This window comes from Trichechus manatus, unplaced genomic scaffold (assembly GCF_000243295.1).
Source record: "Trichechus manatus latirostris isolate Lorelei unplaced genomic scaffold, TriManLat1.0 scaffold00081, whole genome shotgun sequence".
Lineage (NCBI taxonomy): Eukaryota > Metazoa > Chordata > Mammalia > Sirenia > Trichechidae > Trichechus > Trichechus manatus.
Genome location: NW_004444017.1, coordinates 3,189,227 through 3,213,268, shown reverse-complemented (window position 1 = coordinate 3,213,268; position 24,042 = coordinate 3,189,227). Strand labels below are relative to the sequence as shown.

General features: G+C 46.6%; 1 protein-coding gene across 1 annotated transcript in view; it reads left to right on the top strand.

The window, feature by feature from the left end:
* The first annotated feature begins 5,415 nt into the window (after window positions 1–5,415).
* SLC6A12 (solute carrier family 6 member 12) overlaps window positions 5,416–24,042 on the top strand; it is a 35,758-nt gene continuing 17,131 nt past the window's right edge. Inside the window, exons 1-4 of the mRNA XM_004381192.3 lie at window positions 5,416–5,602; window positions 7,298–7,382; window positions 9,283–9,561; window positions 22,273–22,407. Coding sequence (XP_004381249.1) covers window positions 9,342–9,561; window positions 22,273–22,407 — 355 coding nt within the window. The 5' untranslated portion in view covers window positions 5,416–5,602; window positions 7,298–7,382; window positions 9,283–9,341. The remainder of the gene's footprint in view (window positions 5,603–7,297; window positions 7,383–9,282; window positions 9,562–22,272; window positions 22,408–24,042) is intronic.

The following is a 24,042-nucleotide window of genomic DNA, read 5'->3' as shown; positions in this document are numbered from 1 at the left end:
GGCAGGTATGGATGTCTCGGCAGAGCGGAGTACTACCAGGACTTGGCCAGCAGAGGGACCCCGCTTCCTCAGGACCACCTCACTTTTCTTCATCTGCTTCAGAGGCTAGGAGAAGCAGGATGCTGTCATTACTGGACATGGCCACAAGGGGGTGGCACTGCTGCAACCACAATTCATCACAGCCATGGCCTGAGATGTGGATATAAACTCTGAAGGTTAGGTTGCAAGAGGATCCCAGGTGTGAGGTAGAGCTTGTCCTACCTTGGGACCAACGGGCATGGCCTTGGCCCCAGAGGACCTCACTGGTGTGCCTCTGCAGCCTTACATCTAAGCTGGGGTGTGGAGCTGGGACACATGGATCTCGGAATGTTTATGTGTGTGTGTTTGTGTAAGTTACTGAACGCAGACACAGCTGCATTTCTCCCTGACTGAGTCCCTGGGTGGTGCGAATGATTAATGCACTCGGCTGTTAACCAAAAGGTTGGAGGTTCGAGTCCACCCAGAGGTGCCTCAGAAGAAAGATCTGGCGATCTACTTTAGAAGAATCAGCCATTGAAAGCCCTATGGAACACAGTTCTACTCTGACACACATGGGGTTGCCATGAGTCAGAATCAACTCAGGGACAACTGGTTATCTGTCTGTGTCCCTACCTCTGTCCAGATGGTTCTTCCAGTGCTGGTCAGAATGAGAACGTGTTCTGTGATTCTTCGGGCTGGGACAAGAGCTGCATTATTTATTTTTTGTTACTCTTGGAAGAGTTTATAAAAATTAATGACATCAGCCCTACTGTGTGTTGGCCTCAGCCACTCCTTCCTGGAGAATGACTGGCTGGCCATTCCCCAAGTGTGCCAGGCTCAATTACAGGAGAAATAAATCTGCTAGAGAAAACATGTTGAAACTCTAGATATCACATAACTGGCATCTCCATCCATCTGTCAATATTTCCAGAACACTGACTATGTGGTACTGTGCCATGTTCCTGACACAATGATAAGTAAAAACAGATCCACTGAAACAAGAAATTGTGAACAAGTGCTATGAAAGAAAAAAGCAGAGTGCTATGAGAAATAGTAACTGGGGCCCAAGAAGGAACCTGATGGTTTAGGTTAGGTGGTCTAGAAGGCTTTCTGAGGATGTGATATCTGTCTCCCTATCCATCCATCTGATCACAGTTGCGAGAATTGGCTGAGCCCAGGAAAATAAGTACTCAGTTCAATAATGATGATTCCATTCCTAGTAGGAGATCTACTCATAGTGGAATATAGTGGGAAAATAACCCACTGGCATAAGGATCAGGTGATAGGGGTTCTAGTCCTGACCTGCCTCTACCTTCTAACTTGCTGTGTGTTCTATGGGACTTACTTGGAATTCAGGTTCTTTATTTTTCAGATGGAGATAATAGTGTGCACCCTGACTATCACACAGGTTTGCTATAGGGTTCAAATAAAGTGATGGGTGTGAGAGCCCTTTCAGACACTCAGTGCCAAACAGCACGAGGTCATTAAGCCACTTGGGGGGATGGTGAGAGGGGCTGTTCCAACAACACAGGTCGGGCTGACACACTGAGATGTGAGAAAAATACCGCTTGCTCAGGTCAGGACTGGGAAAGGGAGCAGGGGTACCTGGACTTGGCTTTAGCCAAGAGAGTTGAAAGTATATGTGTGTGTGTAGGGGGTGAGGGGTGGTGGGGAGGGGATCCCTGTCCCCCCTGCTTTCCCTGCCTGGAAGGGTAGATACTGGATCCTGTTGCTCTCAGGGGAAGATGCAAAAGGAAGAGGAGCCCTCTCCTGTCTAGAGGCCACACCTATTGGAGAAGAAAGGCAGTGGAAGAAAGATGGGGAGGGAGAGCCTTGGGGCAAGTAACAGCTGACTAGAGAGAGCAAATGCATACATAACTGTGCAGAGTTACAAACTGCAGCCCGTGGTGGTGGGCAAGCACTGGCTGCCTTGGGTCCTCAGACCTCAGACCTTGCACACATGGACACACACCCAGGCCTCAGATCCACACATGTGCACACACATATGCACAGGCACACACATACACATGTGTACACACACCTATGCACACACACACACAGTCCCTCATTTATCTGAGCACATGTGCACAAATTCAGAGACACCACAGCCAGACAAGCACACTCCTTTACAGAGGCTGGCAGACCTGGCTTTGATCCTGGCCCTCTTACTAGCTGTGTAACCTTGAGCAAGTTAGCTTCTCTGACCCTTAGTGTTCTCCTCTACAAATGGGAATGATAATGCTTACACCACAGTGTTGCTGGAGTCCGGTAGAAGGTCTAGGGAGAGCTGCTCTGGGGACACATCCAAGCAAATCCATCCTATTTCCATGGCCCCAGCCCCACCACCTTGGGCTGTCAGTGAAGCAGAAAAGCCCAGGCAGAATTCAGAAACATCCTTGCTGCCCTAGCGCCAGGCACCAAGTTGCAGTGGCGGGGTTAAAAAAAAAAGAAAAAAAGAAAACCCAAACCCATTGCCATCGAGTCGATTCCAACTCATAGCGACCCTATAGGACAGAGTAGAACTGCCCCATACAGTTTCTAAGGAGCACCTGGTGCATTCACACTGCTACCCTCTTGGTCATAGCAGTCAAAGCTCTTAACCACTACACCACTGGGGTTTCCAGTGGACGGATTAGGCATTTCCTTTTGGGGAAATCAAATTCCACTCCCTGGGTCACTTCCTGGGCCAGGTCAACAAGATAGCTCTTCTATAGGAGTCTCTGGGTGGTACAAATGGTTAATGCACTTGGCTGCTAACTGAAAGGTTGGAGGTTGAGTCCACCCAGAGGTGCCTCAGAAGAAAGTCCTGGCGGTCTGCTTCTGAAAAATCAGCCATCAAAAACCCTGTGGAGCACAGTTCTACTCTGACACACATGGAGTTGCCATTAGTTGGAATTGACTCAATGGCAACTGGTATTCTCCTACAAGGTAAAGGAGAGGTGACAGGTCCTGCTGGACCATGTGCAAATTGAGGGCAAGGCCTGTGTAGTGTTCACCACTGAATCCCCAGGTCCTAGCATAAAGCCTGACCCATTGTCAGCACTAAATAAATGCTTTTTGAATGAATGAATCAACGAGGAAATCCACCCTCTTGTCCAGCCTGATTCTCTCCCTCCCTCTCACCTGCATGGAGAGGCTGAACATAGTGTTGTTCTGGAATAGCTGCAGCTGATTAAACACGTGGACTTTGGTGTTCCCTCTGTAATAAGTTCTACAGTCGACACATGGTGGACCAGGTGTGCAGGGACAGGGCCGACATAGCAGTGCAGCTTCCCATGGTCCCAGTCGAGCACAGGGGTAAAGGCTGTGAATCCTGGCTGTGACCATACCCTACTCTGACAAAACTGACCCCCAGCCTGGCTTCTGGTTTCACAGAGGCAAAGGGTCAGAGAACTGAAACTGGATCTGGATTTCTCTTGATGAGGAACCTCACAGGAGATGCTGAGAGGGGCCCTAAAGACACTGAGTGAGGGTGCTTGATGGAAAAGTACAGACTGAAATACTCACTTCACACCCCAGCCCTGCTGGGGAAGTCCTAAATCCCAAAAGGGAAGCACACGTAAAGGGGAGTTTCCCTTTCTCTCCACAACTTCCTCTCCTCCCACACCACCTGAAGTTGAAGAGACATCTTCAACGTCTTGAAGGAGACTCTGGCTAGTCTGGATGAATGGCCGAGGGACAGCCCTGTGCCCAGCACCATGAGGGCGTGCTCAGGAACAGACCCTGGTCTGGAGAAACCCACTGGCATGTGGCCTGGAGCACACATTTATTCAACAAATACCAGCTCACCACTAGTAGCTGCAAGGCTATTACAAACAAGGCACGAAGAATCCTGAGACATTGGTGGTCTGGGTAATGGTTTGCTGCAGTGGGGACAAGCAAAGATCTTTGCAGCCAGGAGGCCACAGTTCAAATCCCAGCCCCATCATTTACCAGCTGTATGGCCTTGGAACAAACCACTTAGCTTTTATTCACTCCAGTTATCTATTTGTGACTAGCTATGTGCCTTAGTGCTGAGAGGTGACCAGAGCATTGTTACGGCTGCCTGGGACCAGACACTCCACCACCCCAACCTCTGTTCCAAAGGACCCATCACAAACACAGTGACTCCCCCTTAAGGCCCTACAATATCCCAAGCAATTTACCATATTGTCTTTAACCCTCAACAGCAACCCTGCAAAATAGGTATTGTTATCTACCTTTTACAGGTTGGGAAACTGAGACTCAGACTCTTGCTCAGCTCACACAACCAGTAAACAAAGAGGAGGGGTTCAAACTCAGGTCTGTCTGACTGCAAACCTGCGCCCTTTCTAGATTATGCCTCTTGAGATATGCTCTGGGTGCCTTCTATAGGAAAATCCCAAGGAAAAACGTAGCAGTTGTGAAGAAGGTCCCAGAGTCTTGCCTTGAAGCCACAGAGGGCACGTACTTGGTGGAAAACTCCAGTAAATGATTCACCCTCCTGCCATGCCCTCGTCAGTGAGGCCAGTTCCCCCTCCCCGAGGTTCTCAGATTCCAGCCTGGGAGTTGGTGAGTCCCACCCTGCTGCTCCAGTAAGTGGGCTGTACTTTGTCCCGTACATCCCATCTGTTCTTCCCTCGGAAGGAGATAGTACTGGGAGGGGGCAAGGTGAGGAGGGGAGAGAGGGAAAGGACAAGGAATAAGAGGGGGGAGATAAGATTGGCATGTGAGTCTCTGAGCCCCCTCCCCTGCCCAACAGAGCAGCTTGGGCCACCTCTGGAGGGGTAACTTTGGGACACTGCCCACTGGGGTGGGGGGACAGTCTGGAGGGAGGTGGGGGCCACAGTAGGAGCAGGATGGGGGTTGGGGGAACTGGGGACCCAGGACTTGACTTTCTGAGGCTGAATGTTGTAATCCTGGTTCACAGACTTTTGGCCTCATTCCCTCCTGTTGCTTGTGGCATTTCTCTGTCCTTTCACTTCTCAATAAGCTGGCCTGGCGGGAGCACACACACACACACACACAGAGTCGGGTTCCCTCTGGCCATCCCAGGACAATGACTCCAATGGGATTCTGAGCTGAGAGGACCAGGAGGAGGCGTGAAGGTGGAGGACAGTTTCCTTTTCAGGTCCTGTCCCTCTCAACATTCTGGAAGCACCTTCCCCGAGACTCTCCTGAGGACCTGATGCATGGAGCTGAGGAGCTGACCACAGGAGCCAGGACGTAGGACTGAGGTGAGCCAGTAGAGGAGAAGCTACTCAGAGGGGCTGGAGGAGTCGAATCTGGGAGGAAATCCTTGGTAGAAATGTGTGTGGTTGTGATGGAAAGCAGAGCTAGGCAAACTGAGGCCAGAGGAAAATTCTGATGTTCTGGAATCCTAGGACAAGAGGTGTCGGCCCAGCTCCCGCCTTACCATCCACAGCATTGGAGTTGCCCAGGGATGAGCCTGTGTGCCAGAAAAGTCCATAGAGGGGGAGCTGGCCACAGGGAGTGGGTGAAAGAGGGAGTGATCAGCTGAGAGGGGGAAGGAATCAAAGGTGCCTAGTGAAGAGGTTAGGAATCATGGACCGGAGAAACCTCGGGGCATTCCTGAAGGCCCTTGATTTGCCATTAATGATCCCAGGTAAGGAGCTCCTGCCGGCCCCCTGCCAGGCGTGTACAGAGGACTGGGAACTTGTGTCTCCCAGAAAGCTGCCCTGGCTCGGGGGTGGCAGGGAGGCCTGGGCATGCTTGTGCTGAGGAGTCAATGAGGGAGCTGCGGGGAGGTGCGGGCGGCCACCAGCTGAGCTAAGGGGTGTGAAGGACTAGGGACTAGAGTCAGGTTTTGGTGCCATGCACACAGGTATGTGTGTGCAAAGGGACGTGACAGGGAATGGCACCAGTGTGTGTGCGGGAATGGGAATCGGTATGTGGGTGTGGGCTGAGCAAGGGCTGGGGCTTCCTGTCCCCCCGGTGTCCGGGGACTAGGCCATTCCTGTGCTGGATTGGGCAGTTAAAGGGGACCGAGGTGGGATCCCAGCAGCTGTAGGGAGCAGCATTTCTACACTTTTCCGTTCCTCTGCTAGACCCTGGCCAGCTCCTGCAAACAGAGTTAACTGTGGACTTTCCGGTCTCTTGAGGATTTCCTCAGTGGGCAGACCAAGCCCAGTGTGGGTACTGGTGTCTTTGCTTCTGGAGGGCACTGATTTATGGTGAGGGCCATCCCATGTCCCCATACCCTGCCCTAGCTTAGCACAGCAGGTGGGCAGCCTGGGGAGGTGATGCTAGGGACTAGAAAGTTGACAAAGCTGGGGTGGACCCTCGGGCAGGAAGAGAGTTCCAGAAGTTATCTTGACTATGGACAAGACTGCTGTTCAACTATTCCTAGCAAATGGGTTGGGGTAGGGGGACATGGGGTGGGGGTAGAGTGAGTATGGTAGGAGGGTGGAGAGCTATTCTTTTGACTTTTAAAATAACTCCAAAAGGAGAGCTCTGTACAGCTTGTTTTTATGTCTAATGTCTTCCAGAACATTTCTTCCCTGAGTCTGACTTAAATCTCCCTTGCTGCAACTTAAGGCTGTTTCCCCTTAGCTTGCCATGGCTCCAGGCCAGCTCTCTCTTTTCTCTTACTCTTGCTTTCATTCTGCCATTCTGGTTTTTCATTCTTATTGATAAATTATGCTCCTCCCAACTAGGGTTTTTTTTTTTTTTTCTTTCCAGCATATCACGTCGGTGTCAGTTCATCCGTTCATGTTCTCTTTTCTCTCCTCCCCTATCCCTGATACAGCCTTAGCCCTGAGCACAAACTGGGTTCTCTGATTCACTTCCCCGTCCCCACTCTCCTCTGATTCTCCTCCCTGAGCCTCTCTCCCTCCTTCATTGACTCCTGCTCCCCACCAAGTCTCTCCTCCCGCAGCTGTTGAGAATACCTTAGCCCTGAAATAGATGCCTCTGGTCTGAGAACAGAAAGGCTTGTATCCTGACCGACCACCCTCTTGGGGACCCTTGGGTTTGGGGCTTGGCCTGAGCTGAGCTACCCTCTGGCGTGGCAAGCAAAGGCAATAATCTCTCCTTATACTTAATGGACCTCATTTTTATTCCCCTAATGCCCTTGTTAAGGCGCCTGGTGGCACAATGTTTAAAGATCAGTGGTTCAAATCCACCAGTGGCTCCGTGAGGGAGAAAAGACCCGGTGATCAGTTCCTGTAAAGATTACAGCCTTGGAAACACTATGGGGAGTTCTACTCTGTCCTATAGGGTTGCTATGAGTCCAAATTGACTTGAAGGCACACAACAACAACAAATACCCCTGTTGAGCAGGGGTCATTCTCACTTGTAGGAAGACTTAAAGCCCAGAGTGGAGGTGTGAGTTGCCTAAGGTCACACAGCAAGTTAGAGACTTCACTCCACCACTTACTGTCTTGGTAAGTTTATTCAAACCATTCAAAAACAGTTTTACTGAGCACCTGCTAAGTGCCATTGTTTCTTAATCTCTCTGAGCTTCATTTTCTCGTTTTTGTAACACGAGGCTAAAAAAGGATGAAATTTAATAACATATGTAAAGATTTAAATGTTTTTAGCACATACAAATGTTAACCTTTCTTATGCTATTGGCTAGGTCTGGCCTAGAACTTGGGTTTCCCGTCTGCTACTTCTTCATCTATGTTTTTTAGTTCATTTATTCATTCAGTTATTTATCTGATAATGATTCAGGGGCCATTCCTCAGGGTGCCCCGGCCCCAATTCTGTGGCAACATCAACTTTTGGGTTCAGGTATCGCCAACTTTTCCTCTGAGTCCAAGCTCCCCTGTTCTTTCAATCTGTGGCTCTGGTTCTTCAAGCCCAATGGGGTCTGGTAGCTTACTCCGGACCTGGAGCTCTCTTCCCTTCCCTATTTCCCCCTCTTTCTCCCTTATATCTGATGCTCCTGGCTTTTGCTCCCCAATGGGTGCCTCTGTCCTCATCTTCCTTCTGGGCTGAGCTCACAGTGAAGCCTTTGAGTAGGTCCCAGTACCAGAATTTCACCCTGACATGCTTTCCCATTCCTGGGATAACCTGCACCCTCCAAGTCACCTTCAAAAATTTCCATATCCTCAGATGGCTCCTGCCCACGCCTTTCTAAATAACTTGGACTTGGGCTGTTGCCTGGGCTAAAAGGACCAACAAATAAGCATAGTCTCTTCCTTAATAAAAAGAATTGCTTGTGTTTCTCTAGCGCCTCGGAGGAGGATGGAGTACTTGGTAGACTCTGTTCACCCAACGTCCCCCAGAGGTGAGGGGCAGTGGGATGGGTGCTTCCCTCCAGAGTCTGGGGCACCTCCTCCTGCCAGCTCACTGGACATAAAGGCAGAGGTGGCCTTGGGGTATGTTGTGTGTGGGGGAGGAGAGGGAAGGCAAAGATGGGCTAGAGATACATGACTGTGCTGGAATTTATCCCTTGGCAGTTGACAAACAGTGGGGCTCTGCTCTTGAAAGGGGCATGGCTTTTCTGGAAGTCCGGGGAGCTTTGAGCTGTTTAGGAGGGCCTGCCAAGATGGGCCTCCCTCCTGTGTGGGAAACACTCTGACCTGCAGATGACTACTACCCAAGTGAGATGAGCTCTGGTGACCTTTTCTGCCACCAGGACCCTCTGCCTGTGCTCAGAGCAGAGGCAGGCCTGAGAGGAAAAGAACCTGGGTTTCCCTGAAGGCCTGCACTTGACCCTGGCACCAGTCCCTGTCCTAATCTGGACTTGCTCAGAGGTCCCACCTTCTTCTTCCCTCCAATCAGATGCCCAGAGCTAGCTGGCTCCCATGTTTACCCTGAGGAAATTGATCGCCCTGGCACAGGCTGAGTATGCAACTGGCCAGGGGAAGACCATTCAGTCACCCAAGACACACCTGCCCTTTGACCCCCTGTCACCCCTGGTAGCTTTTGATTCCTTCTGGCCCAGAGGCCAGAGGCTGGGCTGGTGTCTCTCACCAGGATGCTGAGGAGCTGGGGCTGACAGGCCAGCTGGGGATGGTGGCTGGCTGAAAAGATAAAAAGGGACTTGAAATAAAAGGCCCTAAACCCAGAATTTAATCCCAGTTCTGCTCCTGAATGGCCTTGGCAAGTCACTTCATTCGTCAAGCCCTGGATTTTCTCATCTACACAATGGCAGACTAAGATTTGTTCCCTATTTGCTCACAGGGTCATGAGGGCAAAGTGTGACTTTGGATGCAAACGTCTTTGAGAGTTTCGGAAGAAGAGCAATATTCCAACAGCAACAATCCGAGTAAAGCAAGCAGGGATGGCAGGGGCATGAGTTGGCATTTCACAGCTCATTCATTCTCCTCCCACCAGACTTTGCCTCTCTCGCCATCCTGCCCCAGCCCCAGCTCCGCGGCCTCCCAGCCCATTGCATGGCTATGGAAAGAAAAGTGGCAGCTCACGCAGATGGGGCTCCTGTGGACTCCTGTGTCCCTGTGGAGAGAGAGAAGTTGGACCAGGAAGGGGAGGACCAGGTGAAGGATCGGGGCCAATGGACCAACAAGATGGAGTTTGTGCTCTCGGTGGCCGGGGAGATCATTGGGCTGGGGAATGTCTGGAGGTTTCCCTATCTCTGCTACAAAAATGGAGGTGGTGAGTTCACTTTGAGGTAGGCGTGGTGGGGAGACCTGTGCCCTGACAGTGAGCAGTGCCTACCTGGGCCCTCCTGCCTAAGCAGTGTGGTAAAATGGAAGGAAGGCTGGAGTGGAATTAGAGGACTTAAGTTTGAGTTCCAGCTCCACCATTAGCCTCAGTCTCCTCCTCTGTGAAATGGGGATGATATCTCACAGTGCTATGGTGAAGATTAAATGAGGCCACGGGCAGCACCAAGGAGTCTGCATTTTTGTTTTTTGATTTTTTTATTGTACTTTAGATGAAGGTTCACAGAACAAATAGTTTCTCATTAAACAGTCAGTACACATATTGTTTTATGACATTGGTTAAGAACCCCACGACGTGTCAACGCTCTCCCTTCTCTACCTTGAGAAGCCAAAGTTACACCATTATGAAAGTTTCTACATGTACAATTCAGTGACATCGATTACATTCTTCCAGTGGTGCTGCTATTCTCACTATCCTTTTCCAAATTATTCCATTATCATTATCTTCAACTCACTGTCCCCTAGGCTTCCCATCAAAGCTTTTGAGTTACTGTTGTCAATTTGATCTCATATAGATAATTCTTTTTTTTTTTTTGTACCTTAGATGAAGGTTTGCAGAACAAATAGTTTCTCATTAAACAGTTAGTATACATATTGCCCTATGACAATGGTTAACAACCCCATGACATGTCAACACTGTCCCTTCTGTACCTTGGGTTCCCTATCACCAGCTTTCCTGTACCCTCCTGCCTTCTAGTCCTTGTCCCTGGAATGCTGTGCCTCATTAGTTCTGTTTTGTATGAGACTGTCCAATCCCTGGCTAAATGGTGAACTTCAGGAGGGGTTTCATCACTGAGCTAAAAGGGTGTCCGTGGGCCATACACTAGGGATTTCTCCAGTCTGTCAGGCCAGTAAATCTGGTCTTTTTTTGTGAGTTAGAATTCTGTTCCACATCCTTTTCCAGCTCTGTCCAGGAGCCTCTATTGTGACCCCGGTCAGAGCAGTCAGTGGTGGTAGCCGGGCGCCATCAAGCTGTACTGGACTCAGTCTGGTGGAGGCCATGGTAGCTGTGGTCCATTAGTCCTTTGGATTAATCTTTTCCTTGTATCTTGTTCTCTTTGTTCTCCCTCGATCATGAAGGGGTGAAACCAGTGAAGTATCTTAGATGGCTGCTCACAGGCTTCTAAGACCCCAGACACTACTCACCAAGGTAGAATGTAGAACATTGTCTTTATAAACTGTATTATGCCAACTGAGCTAGATGTTCCCCAAGACCATGGTCCCCAAAGCCCTCTGCCCAGCAATTCAGTCCCTCAGGGAGTTTAGAAGTGTCTATGGAGCTTCCATGACCTTTCCTTGTACAAGTTGTGCTGGCGTCCCCAGTATTGTGTACCATCTTACCCTTCACCAAAGTTACCACTTATCTATTTTGTTCCCTACATCCCTCCCATCCCTCATAACCGACAAAGATTGTTTCTTTTTGTGTGTAAACTTTTAAATGATTTATACAGTTGAGGTCTCATACAATATTTGTCCTTCTGTGATTGACTTATTTCATTCAGCATAATGTCCTCCAGTTTCATCCATGTTTTGAGATGCTTCACAGATTCATCATTGTTCTTTATCTTTGTATAATACTCCATTGTGTGTATGTACCGTAGTTTGTTTATCCATTCATCTGTTGATGGGCATCTAGGATGTTTCCATCTTTTTGCTATTGTGAACAGTGCTTCAGTGAATATGAGTGTGCATATGTCTATTAGTGTGATAGCTCTTATTTCTCTAGGATATATTCCTAGGAGTGGGATTGCATTTTGTAGTGCTTTTTTTTTTGCGGTGCTGATGTTTTCTTTGTTCCTCTTACTCTCCTGTGCTGAGTTCCTTTTGTTTGTGGATTTTTTTCATTTCTTTTGTTTTGTAGATTTTGTTTTTACTGAGACTTTGTTTTTCTTCTTTATTTTGATGATTAGGTTTGTTAACTTTCTTTGTGGTTACCTTGAAATCTACTCTCATCTTCCTAGATTTGTACTAGTCTATTACTATTTGGTATCGCTTGACTTCCTCTCCATTAGAAGGTTCTATACCTGCACCGTTTATTCCCTCTTTTATTGTTCTGATGCTGTTGTCATTTACAGATTAACCTCTCTGGTTCCCTTTTGTAATTCTTTTGGTTTTGCATAGTTCTTAAGAGTTCATTTTCTAGGTTGGTATCTGGCTAGTACAATCCTGTGTCCTATATTCAGCCTATGGTCTGATATTGTCTGTTCTCAGATCAAAGGACTCCTTTAATAAGTCTCGTAAGTTCGGTTTGGTTTTTACATAGTCCCTTAATTTCTGTTTATCTGGAAATGACCTAATTTCACCATCATATTTGAACGAGAGTTTTGCAGGATATAGTATTCTTGGCTGACTATTTTTTTCTTTCAAGGTTTTATATATGTCATCCCATTGCCTTATTGCCTCCATGGTTTCTGCTGAATAATCCGAGCTGAGCTTTATTGTTTCTCCTCTGTATGTGACTTTTTGTTTTTCTCGAGCTGCTCTCAGGATTCTTTGTTTGTCTTTGGTTTTGATGACTGTGATTATGATATGCCTTGGTGATTTTCTTTTGGGGTCTATCCTCTATGGGGTTCGTTGAGCTTCTTGGATGGTCAGCTTTTCATCTTTCATGATATTGAGGAAGTTTTCTGTCAGCAATTCTTCAATGATCCTCTGTGTGTTTTCTCCCCCTGTTCTGGAACTCCGATCACTCGCTGATTTTTGCTTTTGATCGTATCCCACATAATTCTCAGGGTTTCTTCATTTTTCTTCATTCTTTTTTCTGATTTTTCCTCAGAGTTCTGTCCAAGTGTTTGTCTTCAATTTCGCTGATCCTGTCTTCCATCGTTTCAAACCTCCTCCTCAGCCCTTGTATGACGCTGTCCATTTCTGAAATCTTTTTGTTTGTCTTTTGGATTTCTAATTGTTGTTTTTATATGATTTCTAGTTGTGAATTCATTTTAGCATTTTGTTTCTGTATTATTTTCTTGAATTCTTCCATTTTTTTGTCTGTATGTTCCATGAATTTGTCTGCTTTTTCCATGAATTTGTCTATTTTTTTCTCATTTTTGTCTGTTTTTTGCTTCAACTCTTGGATAATTCTGAATATTAGAGATTTGAATTCCCTATCAGTTAGGTCTAGTGCATTTTCTTCTACTAAAAGGTCATCGGGTGTTTTATTTTGGACTCCTACTGGAACCATCCTGTCTTGTTTTTGTAAATGTTTTGATAGTGTCTGTTGTCTTCGTGGCATTCACTGGTTATTTTCCTGATTTATTGATTGTAGATTTGTTTGTTTCGTCCTAATTTTTTGTTTTATTTGGTTATGTCTGAGCCGGCCAGCTGTGCATACTTTGTTGTTTGCTCATCTGTGGGCACGATACTTTTCACCTCCTTCTCCAGTGGGCAGGGTCAGTCACTCAGGTATGGTAGAGCAGGGTAGGTCCAGCTGAAAGGGGAGTTGCTGGGATAGGTTTTTTGTGGCATGTACCAGGGCTGACAATGCAGACCAGGAATCAGTGCAGGGCAGATTCCAGTAGGCCGTGCCTATGTTGCTTGGGAGTGTGATGTTCAGCGCATGGTGCAGGTAGGCAGGAAGGAGGTGGTAGATTGTGATCTGTGGAGCTAAGATGGGTATGGGAAAGATGAGAGAGAGGAGAGAGGAACAGGAACCAAAGACATACACACAAACAAAAAAGAGTGCTAAGGGAGCTTGTTATTAGAGTGGAGAGATGAGAGACAGAAACGGGGAAAAACAAAAATTAAAAAAAAGAAAGAAAAAGGATAAAAGAAAAAAATGAATAAATCGAGAAACTGGAAATGAAGAAAGACAAAAAGGGAATAACAGAGAGAAGAAAAGTAAACAAAGAAATGAAAAAAATAAAAACCTCGAAAACAAACAAGAAAAAAGAAGTGCCCCCAGGGAAGTCCCTGTGCATCTGTGCAGAGGAAGGGACTAGCTTCCAAGCCACGCAGTACTGCCCAGCTAGAAGGGGCTCCCAAGCCAAGAAAAGAGAAAGAAAACAAACAAATCAAAACAGACCAAATCAGAGCAAACAAACAAACAAAGAAAAAAGCCCCGGGGGTCCCACCAGCGTGGCTGCACGGGCCGGGAAGCAGTTTCACAGTCCAGCGGTGTTTCACAGCCTTTCAGGAAGAAGCAAAGATGGTGCACGGAGCCAGGTATTTGAGAGAAAGGAGGGGGAGGTGGTGAGAGGTAAGGAAGAAATCTAAAGAAGTGGAAAAAAGCAACACCAGCAGCCAACAAATGGCAGTCAGGGAGCTGGCCAGTGTGGGCAGGTGGAATCCAAGTGGAACTGGGGGGAAGCTGTGCTTCCTGGCCAATAGACTGTGGCTGCAGGAAGCAGAGGGGGCTAAGTGTGGGTGAAGAAGGGTGGGGGGTGGGAAAGCCTATATCGTGGGTTACCGGTTGTTCTGTCCCCTGCTGGAAGCTCCGTGAAGCTGCTTTCTCGTATCTCCTGTTCACTGATCTCTGATAGGAGTCCAAGATGGCAGATCCGTGCTGTGGTAGATGATTGGGGACCTCTGCGTGTATCTCTGCTTGCTCTCTGTTCTCGGTCAGTTTCTTATTCCATTCAGTGCTTGGCTGAGTTCTTTATCTCTTCATTTGATGGTTAGGGTTTCAGGATTGACGTGAACTCTGTTTGACTTAGTTTTTCTGATCTTTGCTGCAGAGGGACGGCATGGTGCTTCTGACTATAGCACCAAATTGCCCGGAAGTCTGGAGTCTGCGTTTTTAATAAGTTCCTTTGTTACTCTACACAAATGCAAGTTGTTGATAGAATTTATTCTTTCATTCCACTAATATTATTGCAGGCCTATTATGTGCCAGGCACTGTTTCAGGTACAATACAGAAAATATTCTGTGTGTTATATATTAGTGGGGAGAGAGTGATTATAAACAAATAAGTAAAACGTGTGGTATGTCAAGTGTGATGAGTGGAGTGATAAGAAGTAAAGCTGGGAAGAGGGGAAGGGGTTGAGGGCAGAAGAGTTTGAGACGTGAAAGAGGGTGACCAGGAAAGGTCTCACTGAGAAGGTGACATCTGAGCACAGACCTGAAGGAGGTGAAGAAGGATTGACTCTGGTGGATGGTTATCAGGGAAAAGAGCATTCCAAACAGAGAGAAGAGCAAGTGCAAAGGTCCTAGGGTGAAAGAGCAATAGGCTTGTCTGAGGAACAGCAGGAGGCAGGTGTGGCTGAAGTGGGACGAGTGAAGGGGAGAATAGTAGGAGATGAGAGTAGAGAAGCAAGGGAGTCAGATCTCTAGGCGTTATCTCTGAGTGAGATGTGAGCCACTGAAGGATTTTGATCAGAGGAATTGTAAAAATGGTGAGGGGGCAGAGTCTGACCTCCTCTAACTACACAAGGGGGAAGGAGAATCAAGATCAACAGCCCAAGGCTGATTCCTATGAGGCAGAGGTCAGACATGCCTCCTCTCTCCCCATCTTTACCAATTCTGACGCCAACAGTCCCTCGCACAGTGCTCTCTACTTCTTCTGGGTTCAAGAATTCATTGCAATGGCCACACAGAACTCACAGATAATACTCACAATTACGCGGTTTATTAGGGAAGTAACAGGCTACAATTCAGGTTCAGGAATGCTCAGAATATAGTTCTTTCATCAGGACAGCCTCTTTTCAGCTGTGCTCACAGGCACGCCTCTCCCTGGCCCCTCGGCCTCTGCCTTGCTGGAGCAAGTGTTACAAAGCTTTTCTAGCTCTGCCAGTAAGTGCCTGGAGGCACCCCACTCCGCCAGCAACCCTCCTGCCCAAAGACACTCAGCTTTCTTGCTCTGTGGGCTGGGAAGCCCACCACACCGTCTCCTGGTGGTCTCTCCTGCCGCCATTTCTCTGCCACTGTTTCTCGCCATCTTCCTCTCTTTCTTTCGGTCTCCTGGCTCCAGGAGATTTTCAGCCCAGGGACCCCAGGTCCAAAGGATGCACTCCGATCTTAGCTGTTCTTCCCTGGTGGTGGTGGGATCCTCTCTTTCCCACCTCTGCGATGGCTCATTTCAAACCCAGCAGAATGGCAAAACTGACCAATCAATCCCCTTGGTGGGCCACAATTACCCTATTTGCACAGTTACAAGACCATGGCAAGAAAGGCCACACAAAAGAGATCCATTGCTTCGAAGGAATGGTTTTATCTTGTCTATAGATACGATTTTAATTTAAAGAAATATAGTTTTATTATTTTTAAGCACTGGTGGTAAAAATTAGCAGGGTCTTGATGGGGAGGAGCCAGATTCATTTTTTAAAACCATTTTCAATGGTTTTTTTGTATAGACACAGGGTTGTGCAACCATCACCACAATCTGTTCTGGAAAATTTTCATCACTCCAAAAACAAACTCTGCACTGTTTAGCAGTCTTTCCCCATACCACCCACTCCCCCAGCTCCTGGAAACCACTAATCTACTTTCTGTCTCTATAGATTTGCCTATTATGGGCATTTTATTAAAATGAAATCATACAATATATGGTCTTTTGACTGGCCAGGTTCATTTTTGCCTTTTGAAAGTATCTTTATTCTTTTTGTGGAAATGATATATGTGTATTGAAAATATTAGAAATATCCTAGAAAGGTAAAAAGAAGAAACACTCCTATCTAGAGATAACCATTGTTTAGAAAAATCCTTCTAAGCACTATTTACATTTAATTTGGCCAATACTTATTGAGCATCTACTATGTATTTTGCTATGTGTTTTAAAACTTATAGTTATTATTTCAAACAGCTTGAACTGATGACTCCAAAGAGTTAGAAATGGAGTTTCTGCGGTAGGGGGGCAGGGCTGTGGAGCTGAGACTGGGAGTGGGGGACTGATGCTGGGTCAGTAGATGGGGGGGGCAGGAAGGAGTGGTAGAGCCAAGGGCTGTTTGTCCTAGGGACACATTTTCATGGATGTATAGAATGTTAGAACTGGAGCTAAAGATTACCTAGTCCAACCCTTCCTTTCACAGAGGAGGACACAGAGGCTCAGAGTGGTCAGTGACTTGCCCAAGACCACAGACCTAGTTAGAAACAGGTTCCCTGGCTGCCATATTCCCACATGCATCTCCCCTTCCCATCTCAAAAGGGGCTGGAACAGGGTGAAGGCCCAGGAGACAGGGTATCTTAGTTATCTAGTGCTGCTGTAACAGAAACACCACAAGTGGATGGCTTTAACAAACGGAAATTTATTCTCTCACAGTCTAGGAGGCTAGAAGTCCAAATTCAGGGCACCAGCTCCAGGGGAAGGCTTTCCCTCTCTGTCAATTCTGGGGGAAGGTCCTTGTCATCAGTCTTCCCCTGGTCTAGGAGCTTCTCAGTGTAGGGACCCCAAGTCCAAGGAAGGACACACTCTGCTCCTGGCTCTTCTTGACTAGTAGTAATGAAATCCTGCTCCTCTCTGCTTGATTCTTTTATATCTTAAAAGAGATTGACTCAAGATACCACCTAATCCTGTAGATCGAGTCCTGCCTCATTAACATAACTGTCTCTAATCCTGTTTAATTAACATCCTAGAGGTTAGGATTTACAACACATAGGGTAATCACATCAGATCACAAAATGGTGGACAATCACACAATACTGGGAATCGTGGCCTAGCCAAGCTGACACACATTTTGGGGGGACACAATTCAATCCATAACAAGGTTTCAGGTTCCAGTGCCTACCATGCCTCTGTGCTGCCTGATGGCTTTGGCTATGGCTGCGCTGTCTCTATTGGGGTGAGACAAGCACCTGTGATGAAGTGAGATGAACACTAGGCTGAACCTGGTCATCTGAGAAATGGTGATGGCAGAGCAGGTGGCATTACACATATCACTTAGGGTCTGAGCTCATCTCTCTGTGTATTTCTGCCTCTGTTACCCGCATTCTTGCTTTAGCTCTGTCCTAATCTAACTACATCTTTTCTTCATCTTTAATGCAGTGGTGCGGGGGGAGGGGGCTAAACAAGGTCAGGTGTCCCAATCTGGGGTCACCGGTCTCTGGGGGTCTAGGAAGGTAGTTACGAAGGTCCAGCAGTTGGTTGTGTTATTTCAAACAACGCAATAACGAACTTAGGTGTGAATTCGACTTCACAGACTAATCAAATGTTAATTTTGCTTTAGGCTGGAATTGTACCAACTTGCACTGACCATAAGCCCTGATTGGCACTTTAATATGATTTTCACTAATAGATGCAGAGAAATTAATTGATGATTAGTTAGTCAATGCAGTTCTGTATAGAAAAATCTTTCAAAAAAGGTAAAAAATAGTAACATGGTCTTTGATTATAAAAAAGAGGAGAATCACTAAATTAGATCATCCTAAAGAAATAAGTCATCTCAAAAGACGATTTTATAAAATTGGGAGAGATGATGCTTGTCCAGATTGTCAGTGGTTCAGGGGGGTGTGCTTGGCAGAGATACTAAGGACTAACTTAGAGCAGAGGGAGGGAGTTTTAAACTAACCACACCCCCAAGTCACCCTGTCTTCGAAGCTCTCTGCGGGACATCATCATAGCCTGGGCAGACACCAAGAGAATTATGGGACAGTGTAACGTCTCAAAGCAGGGGCTATGGTAAGTTGTTTTGAGGAAAGGGTATTTGTGGCATCAGTGTATGAAAAACCCAGGGAGAACAATGCCAAAGACAGAGGATGCCCCTATGCTAGACCACAGCCAAGCTCTCCTCAGGGCTGGTGCTGTCCTTTCAGGGTGGACCCACCTGCCCAGGCTCAGCTTCAGGCCTCCTGAGGTCACTCTATCTTCTGTCCACAGTCCCAGGACAGAACTGAAGCCACCTCCTTCCAGCTGGTTGAAAGGACTTCTAGGGGCCAGGTGCTGCCACAGACTTCCTATAAGGTGCCCTGTGGAGGAGCCCAGCCTCATCACTTTCTTCCGGACACAGCCCTCTGCTTAGCCCCCGCAGCCATCCAAGCAACTTAAACCCGAGTCAGTGGTGTTACTAATGCTGCGTTTACTAATGCTCTGGTATCATCCAGACTATAAAGGCAAGAACTCAAAAACCAAACCCGTTGCCATCAAGTCAATTTCGACTCATAGCAACCCTACAGGACAGAGTAGAACTGCCCCCATAGGGTTTCCAAGGAGTGCCTGGTGGATTCAAACTGCCCACCTCTTGTTTAGCTAAGCTCTTAACCACTGTGCCACCAGGGATCCATAAAGAAAAAGTCAGAGTTAAAAAAGACTTCAGGGACTCATTGGAGAGTTATTGACTTGCTGTGGCTCCCTCGGGCCCAGAGGACTCACAAATCCTTCTTTACTCACACTGATTTTGGGAATGCAAATTGACACAGGAATTTTGGAGGGCAATTTGGAAATGCATGTCAAAGATCTTAAAAAATGAACATACTCTTTGGAGAGTAATTTCTCTCCTGGAAATTTATACTGAGAACCAAATTAGACAAATGTACAAGGATGTGGACAATGATCTTCATTATAGCAATGTTTTTAATGAAACAACCGAAAAAGTCCAATTGTAAGGTACGGATGAAATTAGGACAGATACATATAATGGAATACTATGCAGCCTTAAAATTATATATATATATATATAGATATGAAGAGTTTCATGATATAAATTTTTTAAAATTTATTTTATTGTACTTTAGATGAAAGTTTACAGAATAAACTAGTTTCTGATTAAACAGTTAGTATACGTATTATTTTATGACATTGGTTAACAACCCCACGACATGTCAACACTCTCCCTTCTTGACCTTGGATTACCTGTTACCAGCTTTCCTGTCCCCTCCTGCCCTCTAGTCCTTGCCTCTGGGCTGGTGTGCCCCTTTAGACTTGTTTTGTTTTATGGGCCTGTGTAATCTTTGGCTGAAGGGTGAACCTCGAGAGTGACTTCATGACTGAGCTAAAAGGTTGTCGGGGGGCCATACTCTTGGGATTTCTCTAGTCTCTGTCAGGCCAGTAAGTCTAGTCTTTTTTTGTGAGTTAGAATTTTGTTCTACATTTTTCTCCAGCTCTGTCCAGGACCCTCTATTGTGATCACTGTCAGAGCAGTCAGTGGTGGTAGCCAGGCACCATCTAGTTGTACTGGACTCAGTCTGGTGGAGGCCATGGTAGGAGGGGCCCATTAGTCCTTTGGACTAATCTTTCCCTTGTATCTTTAATTTTCTTCATTCTCTCTTTCTCCCGAAGGGGTGAGACCAGTGGAGTATCTTAGATGGCCGCTCACATGCTTTTAAGACTGCAGATTCTACTCACCAAAGTAGAATGTAGAACATTTTTTAATAAACTATGTTATGCCAATTGAGCTAGATGTTCCCTGAGACCATGGTCCCCACAGCCCTCAGCCCAGCAATTTGGTCCCTCAGGGAGTTTGGATGTGTCTATGGAGCTTCCATGATCTTGCCTTGTACAAGATGTGGTGGCTTCCCAAGTATTGTGTAATGTCTTACCCTTCACCAGAGTTACAACTTATCTATTGTCTATTTAGTGTTTTTCCATCCCCACCCTTCCCCTTCCTCGTAACCATCAAAGATTGTTTCTTTTTGTGTATAAACCTTTTCATGAGTTTTTACAGTAGTGGTCTCATGCAACATTTGTCCTTTTGTGATTGACTTATTTCACTCAGCATAATGCCCTCCAGATTTATTCATGTTATGAGAGCTTCCCAGATTCCTCATTGTTCTTTATCGTTGCATAACACTCCATTGCGTGTATGTACCATAGTTTATCTATTCATCTGTTGATGGGCACCTAAGTTGTTTCATCTTTTTGCTATTGTGAACAATGCTGCAATGAACATGGGTGTGCATATGTCTATTCATGTGACAGCTCTTATTTCTGTAGGATATATTCCTAGGAGTGGGATTGCTGGATCGTATGCTATTTCTATTTCTAGCTTTCTAAGGAAGTGCCATATCGTTTTCCAAAATGGTTGTATCATTTTGCATTCCCACCAGCAGTGTATAAGAGTTCTGATCTCCCTGCAGCCTCTCCAACATTTGTTATTTCCTGTTGTTTTGATTCATGCTAGTAATGCCGGGGTGAGATGGTATCTCATTGTGGGTTTGATTTGCATTTCTCTGATGGCTAGTGATCTTTAGCATTTCCTCAAGTGTCTGTTGGTGGCTCTAATGTCTTCTTTGGTGAAGTATCTATTCATTTCCTTTGCCTATTTTTTAATTGGATTATCTGTCTTTTTGTTGTAAAGGTGTTGGATTTCCCTGTAGATTTTAGAGATTAGACCTTTATCTGATTTGTAATAGCCAATTTTTTTTCCCAGTTTGTAGGTTCTCTTTTCACTCTTTTGGTGAAGTCTTTTAAAAAACGGTTATCAAATAATATATAGTAGGTTCTCGGTTTTGTAAAAAAGAAATATATGTGTATGTATAAAAAATATGGAAGGATATACAATGTTCTTCCTTTCTTTTCCTTTGTACCTTCTATTTTCTCCACAAAATAATATGGATTACTTGAGGGGCATTATAATGTAATGCTCAAGAGCACAGATTCAGGATCAGACCATCTGGGTTTGTACCTCAGTTTCCTCATCTGTCCCTCAGTTTTCACATATTTAAACTTACCTCAGTTTTCTTATCTCTAAAATGGAGAGAATAATAGTACCTACCCCGTTAGGGGTTGTTTTGTGAGGATTTTGACATTCGAAAGCATTTAGAAGAGTTCCTGATGCTGAGCACACACCAAATAAGTGTTAAGTGCTATTCTTGTGTAATAAATAATAATTCATCCGATCCATAGATAAACCTCTGAAGTGAGGTATATGTAGTGACACCTACTGAAGTGGACACCCAGGCTTAGGGTTGTCTTCAAATTCCATTTTCATGTAGTTTGCTGGATGTCTGTTAAGCCTGGTCTCTGGTTGGGGCCCATAAGTCAGTGCCTGATTGGATGACTGTCTGAAACTCCAACCCCCGAGAATCTACCTTGAGCAAAGGAAATGGTCTTCTCTGCTGGTAGCCCAATTCAGAACACAGCCTGGTAGAAGGAAAAAACCCTCTGGGAAAAACAAAAACAAAAACATTTGCTGTTGAGTCAACTTCAATTCATGGCAACTCCATCTGTATCAGAGTAGAACCATGCTTCACAGGGTTTTCAATGGCTCATATTTCAGAAGTAGATCGCCAGGCCCTTATTCCAAGGTGCTTCTGGGTGGACACCAGCCTCCAACCTTTCAGTTAGCAGCCAAGCGAACAGTTTGAGCCACACAGAGACTCCCTCTGACAATTATTAGAGGAAAAATAATTTTTCCAAGGTGGTCTTGTTTTTCTCTAAAATGTACAAACATGATAATTTAAGTGTATCAACTGATACATAACATGTGTTTGTTCCAAAAGTAATAAACTGACTAGATTTGTAAAGCACACTCAGAAAAATAAATAGTGCATATATTAAGATTTTCACCTAAACTTTCATTTATTTCCCTTCAAAGGTCCATCCCATCCTGAGTAGGTTCAGAAACGGAAACTTTCCACCTATACCTGCCTAATCCCCCTGACAGCTCGCAGATAGGAGGAAGGCTGACTCAGGTCCTTGGGAGGTGTGAGGAAGGAGAGTAAAGATGGCGGGTGGTGGAGGACAGGTCTCTGGGAGAGGGACCCAGGGCTGAATTGAGAAAGGCTGAAGAAGAGCCGGGGACGTGGCTCAGCTCCTGCCTCACCCCTCTTTCGCAGGAGCCTTCTTCATCCCCTACTTCATCTTCTTCTTCTCCTGTGGCATCCCCGTGTTCTTCTTGGAGGTGGCACTGGGCCAATACACCAGCCAAGGGAGCGTCACAGCCTGGAGGAAGATCTGCCCCCTCTTCCAAGGTGAGTATTCTCCCGTCCCCTTCCTTCCCTAGGTCTTCCCTCCATCCATGGGGCCATCGCCTCACCTACATCCCTCCATTGTCCTTCACCCTCCCTAGGCAGCCATGGCCTCATTCACTCATCCACGCTCATCCTGTACCAAGTGGAGGGTGGGGTGGCGTGGGCTGGGGTGGTATTAAGACATATAATCAGGGAAGATCCAGGTTTTGAGGGACCCAAAGCTTGTAAAACTTGGATAGGAGGGCACTCTCTAAGAAAAACAATACAAAACTACAAATACAAAATTAGGTGCAGATCCTTGGAAGGAGTCTCTGCAAGTGAGGAGCCCTGAAGCTTACTTTTCATCAGCTCCATGGAAAATCTACTGAGTAGATGGCAATGTCCCAGAGGAGGCGCCAAAATACATAGTAATAGTAATGATAATATTAATGATTAACATCTATGAAGACCTTAGTATATGTCAGGGCTTATGCTAAGCATTTTACATGTATTTCTTCATCTAACCCTCCAATAACTATATTCACTTCATTTTGTAGATGAGGAAAATGAAGTCATTTACCTAAGGATTTGAATTCAGATCTACCTGAGTGGAAAGCCCATGCTTTTTACCTTTAACCGTATTAGGGACAGCTTCTGCCTCTCTCATTATGGATCTGTTGTCACTAATGAGAACAGCTTGGGGCAACCTTCCCCCACCCACCCCTCTAGTTGGTTGTACCAGTTTTCTAAGGGCCAGTGGGAAATGCAAGGGGTATCCTTGTCCCTGAGAGTTTCCTTGCAGATTTGAAATGGAGAGAGAACTCTTCCCTCATGCCAGTCCCTGAGGAGCCCCAGGGACTAGGTCCTCTAGGGTTCCCTCAGACAGGGGGCCAAACCGAGCAGGTTGGCTAGAGCTCGGCATGGTGGGGGCAAAACTGGCTCCTGCAGAGGCTGGGAACCCGACCACTGACTGGGGACAGGGCAAGGCTAAGCTAGTACTGATGCCTGGAGCCCTGGCTGGGGCTCAGCTGACTTCTTGGAGCCTCCGTGGGACCCCTGTAGGGGCAGCAGTGAGGGACTAGGCAGGGTGAAGCTTGGCCCACCCATGTTTCTACTCAGAGTTCTGGGTCCTCTGGGAGCGCTGCAGCCTCAGCCGGAGTACTGAGGAGGTTCCCTGCATTCTGTTCTGGCCCCCAGCCTAATGTCCCACCCAGCTGGGCCCAATTCCCAAGCAAGCAGTGGGCAGGCACACAAGCAAGCACTGTCCTCTCTGGGCCACGTGCACTATCTGATGGGGGTGCCATGGACAGGATGAGCAAATGAGCATTTGACAGGGACCTAGGGGAAGGTGGAAGAGGGTTATGGCCCTTTCCCCCTTTTCCAAGTTACAGAGCACCCCCAAGGCTTGGGATCTCAGGGAGAGCCTCACTCAGGCTGTGTGCACTCAAGTTGTTTGGGCATCCCAGACTGCTTACTACTTGCTCTCCACCTGCCTAACTTCCCCCACCCCACTTCCACCCACCCAGTGAGCCTATGCACACAGGCGCTCACAAGAAACACATCCCCGAGGGCACCCACGGCCTCCCTCCTCAACCTACCCACAGTCACAGGCTTCCCCCCTACTCTCCAAAATGGGGTGGGGTAGTGGGTGGTGGT